The following is a 4,026-nucleotide window of genomic DNA, read 5'->3' as shown; positions in this document are numbered from 1 at the left end:
TGCAGCTCCGTGTCACCAGCCCAACCATGAGATCAACCCACACTTACACAGGAGACGCCCTCTGCGATCGGTCCGTTGTGTGGCTCTGAGAACTTCTTACCGACACGTGCCTTTGGTTGGTGCCTGCTCTCAGGTGCTCTTGTGGGGCTCGGCACGGAACATGACGAAGCCGCGTTTCTCTTACGGCCGGTTTTGAATTAAAAGGGACAATTTGCCCAAGGGGCAGTGGGAAGCACGCCGCTTTACTTGATCCACTGCAAGAGCAGGAGTGGTTTGCTGGCTAGATCCACCTTGGCTTTGAGGATGAAAAGCATCAAGTTAGGCTCTTCTAGGTCTTGCTGCTTTATGTAGAGCTGGTGCCGATAATGGAAGAGCTGAGACGGTAATTGTCACAAACCGAAGGAGCTCGATTTCTTAAAGGAAAGTCAGTTCAAGAAAAAAGGTAAATCAGGGCCTTTAATCTGTCGGCTGAACTGCCTGTAGGGACCACCTTGGCTTTGAGGATGAAAAGCATCAAGTTAGGCTCTTCTAGGTCTTGCTGCTTTATGTAGAGCTGGTGCCGATAATGGAAGAGCTGAGACGGTAATTGTCACAAACCGAAGGAGCTCGATTTCTTAAAGGAAAGTCAGTTCAAGAAAAAAGGTAAATCAGGGCCTTTAATCTGTCGGCTGAACTGCCTGTAGGGACTTGACTGCTTTTCTATGTTTAGGCTGAGAACTCGGCAGCGGTGCTGGAAGGGTTTCTGCAAGTTCTTGCCGTGCAGGTAGTCATTAGCAGGCGTTTGGGGAAGCCAAACTCATAAAAGAGCCGTTAAGAGCTCTCTGTCCGTTCCTATCTCTTCTCCACTTGCATAACTGCTGCGACGGGTTATTGTCTTTACGCCCTGTGTTGCTCGCCTAAATTGGAAAGATATCTGTGGCTGTTAAAGTCCTGCCGCGTGGAAGGTCTGTAACGGTTGCAGCGCTGAGGCCTTTCTTTGTGAGCTGAAAATCTGATTTGGAGGCGAGCCCAAGTCCATTTTCAGTGCATCTCAGACGGTGGAATTAATGAACGAGGTTCAGGATGGCTCTGACAAGCTAATAAGCATATGGGTAAAGCCTGTATTTGCTAGGGCAGCCTTACTGATCAGGGCAGAATCCCCACAGTGGGCGTAACATAAACACAATTTATTTTTCTGCTAAAAAAATACATGGCTATCATTCTGAGGAGCAGCTGGTGTCCCGGGCGCGAATGGGTGATTTGTCTTGGGGATGCCTGGGCATCAGTGTTGGGATGAGTCCTTCCTGCAAGCATTAAGCAGGAGTTTTTTATATATATATATGTATACACACACATATATGTGTAGGTTTCTCGTGGGCAGAGCGAGCTCTGAACGTGCCGTGGAGCCGGGCTGTGCTCCAGGTCAGCAGGGTGCCACAGCGACCTTCTTCTGTGCCGTGTAGCTTGAAGATTTCAAAAGTGAGGGCTGTCAGTACGTCACCAGCACTAAACAATACGGAATTTCCTTTTTTTTTTTTGTTTAAAAAAAAAAAAAGTTTTAGTATTTGTGCAAGCTTTGCTTGGATTTGCATGGAAAGCCATCCGAGCCTCGAGCTGACGTTGGATCCTTTAACCGAGCAAACTTACTCTGAAACAAGAATTCCTTTGCAGGACGCCGTCGCTTGGTTTTGCCGTTTGGGGGAAGCTCCCAGCTGCGCGTCGCGCTCACCGACTCGCACGCGAGAGCCGTGCCCCTTGCTAGATGTGCATGCCCATAAACCCAGCGTGGCCACGAGGGGAGGGGGGGGCCCGTTTTTCCCAGGGGCCGGGACCCGCGGGGCGGTCGCTGGCGTGGCGAGGAGCAGAATTGGGTTGGAATGGAGGGAAATGTGTTGTTTTTCTTTTTTTACTTTGGCTGCACGCTTCTCTTTTTCTTTCTGTGCTGCTGCTGTGCATGTGCTTGCGTCGGGGAGGGACCCGGGCTGTTTATTGATTGCTGGTTTTCTGTTTTCAAAGCTGATCAGTGGTGGTTCTATTGTAAGTGCTGAGGCAGTATGGGATCACGTCACCATGGCCAACCGGGAGTTGGCGTTTAAAGCAGGAGACGTTATCAAGGTCCTGGATGCTTCCAACAAGGACTGGTGGTGGGGTCAGATCGATGATGAAGAAGGGTGGTTTCCCGCCAGCTTCGTGAGGGTGAGTGACTTTCTTCTTTTTACCACTGCGATGAATCACTGTCGGGGCTGCTCGGAAGGGTCAACGAGCTGCTTCCTACGTTTGGTATCGCTGATGCTTATTTCCAGCGCATCTGTTTTCTGTCCAAAAAGTGGGGGGAGCAAAGAAGATTTTGAAAGAAATGAGAATGGGGTGGAGGGAGACTGGAGTTGGCTCTGCTTTTTGTCCTCTTGGGATATGGAGCAGCCTTCGCTGTTGTAGCCTCTCTCCTGAAGAGGTTCTTTGACACCGGCGAGGTGCTGGGTGGGCTACGAGGAGCTGATTTGGGGGGGCCTAAAAGCTCACACCAGCTACAGGTGACCTGCATTTGGAAGAGCTTTTTGGTCGGCGCGTAGCACGAGGAGGTGTCAGCCCTCCCCTTTCCAAAAACAGGGCTGCGTTTTGACTCTTCAGCAGTTCTAGATGTAAAATTAACTTCCCTAATTAGTCCGTGACCAGCTCTGGATGTTTTTTAAGGAGACAAGGAAGCGTTTTGCTTGCCTCTGTTTTTTCTGCTGAAGCAGGTTTTGCTGTACGCAGCCACCCCCGGTGGTGATCTGGCCTTTGAAAAATAAGAAGGATTTGACCATGTATTTTTTTTTGCTCAGTATGTGTTAAAAAAGCAAAGGGACAAGAAGACGCCCTTTTTGTTATCGTCAGCTCCTGCCACATTATCCGGGCGCTCTCGAGCCTTCCTTGGGGAATCAAGACATCGGCTCTGCCCTTGTGCACTTCCTTCTCTTCACCCTCCTGTGTGGGGTTTGATAGCTGGGATCAGAGATTTAATTCCTTTCAAACCATATCCCCTAAGCTTTGAAAAATTAAGATTTTTTTTTTTGCCTTGTGAAATTGTGTGTGCACGATTCTTTTCCCCCTGTGTGACACTCATGGCGCAGCTCCGGTCCTAAGAGCAAGAGATTGATGAGTGGAGCTGGAGCCTGAGCTGCCTGTGTTGAACAAGTTTGTCCCGTTCTTCTGGCCCAGACTAACAAATCGTGTTCGTTATTTTGTGGAGGAGGAAGGACCCTGTGAGTCTGCCCCTGCAGCTGGCGGAGGTAACAACTCAGGGAAGTGGCTTTGGATCAGGTGTGATGAAGATAATCTTAGTGCAGAAAATACTCTTGCCTGTGTCACAAGCGCCTCATCTCCATTGCTGGCTGGAAAGGCTGAACTAGAGAGATCTGTCTCATTAATTTGGCTTGATTTAGAGACTGAAATGTTCTGGGCCAGTTTAACTTTTCAGTGTATTGACCAGTGCTGTTTTCTTTGTGATTCTGGGGAAAAAAGATTTATTATCCTTTTTTTGTGTGTGTGGGGTGTCGGAAATGTTAATGGTCAGGGTAGGTTTAGCAGGTTGTGTTTTGTGCTATCCTGGCTTCCAAACAGGATAACAAACAACTAAACAAACAAGCCAATTGAAGGTCTAAATTCATGAATTCTGCAGCTTGGCTGAACTTTCCATCTCTCCCTGCACTTTCCAAAGGCTGGGAGGATGATTTTAGAAACTGGGGAAAAAAAACCAAAGGAGGGGAAATCAATAAATCTCAGGCCGTTGTGCACAAATGTCTGAACGACGTCCTGGAACAAACCTTCGTGCTTACGATCCTGACAGCCTTACCAGGCAAGTTTTTTGCCCATTCTGTTTAATGTCACAACCCCGTGACTTGGTTTTACTCCAACAAAACTGAGCTCTGCAAGAGCCTGGCTCGGTTATTCCATCCGAGATAACGCTCGTTCAGTGCAGGCTGCCCTGGGACCGGCGGATGCGCTCCCCAAGGGGGAAACTGCATGGCTTTGCTGTCATGAATGATAATTGATATTTAAAAATAAGTA

General features: G+C 48.6%; 1 protein-coding gene across 1 annotated transcript in view; it reads left to right on the top strand.

Moving 5' to 3' along the window:
* Positions 1-1,995: 1,995 nt before the first annotated feature.
* ARHGEF9 (Cdc42 guanine nucleotide exchange factor (GEF) 9) overlaps positions 1,996-4,026 on the top strand; it is a gene marked incomplete at both ends in the record, with an annotated part of 29,224 nt that continues 27,193 nt past the window's right edge. Inside the window, one exon of the mRNA XM_009866460.1 lies at positions 1,996-2,175. Coding sequence (XP_009864762.1) covers positions 1,996-2,175 — 180 coding nt within the window. The remainder of the gene's footprint in view (positions 2,176-4,026) is intronic.

This window comes from Apaloderma vittatum, unplaced genomic scaffold (genome assembly GCF_000703405.1).
Source record: "Apaloderma vittatum isolate BGI_N311 unplaced genomic scaffold, ASM70340v1 scaffold40823, whole genome shotgun sequence".
NCBI classification, from domain to species: domain Eukaryota; kingdom Metazoa; phylum Chordata; class Aves; order Trogoniformes; family Trogonidae; genus Apaloderma; species Apaloderma vittatum.
This window is presented reverse-complemented; position numbering and strand designations above follow the sequence as displayed.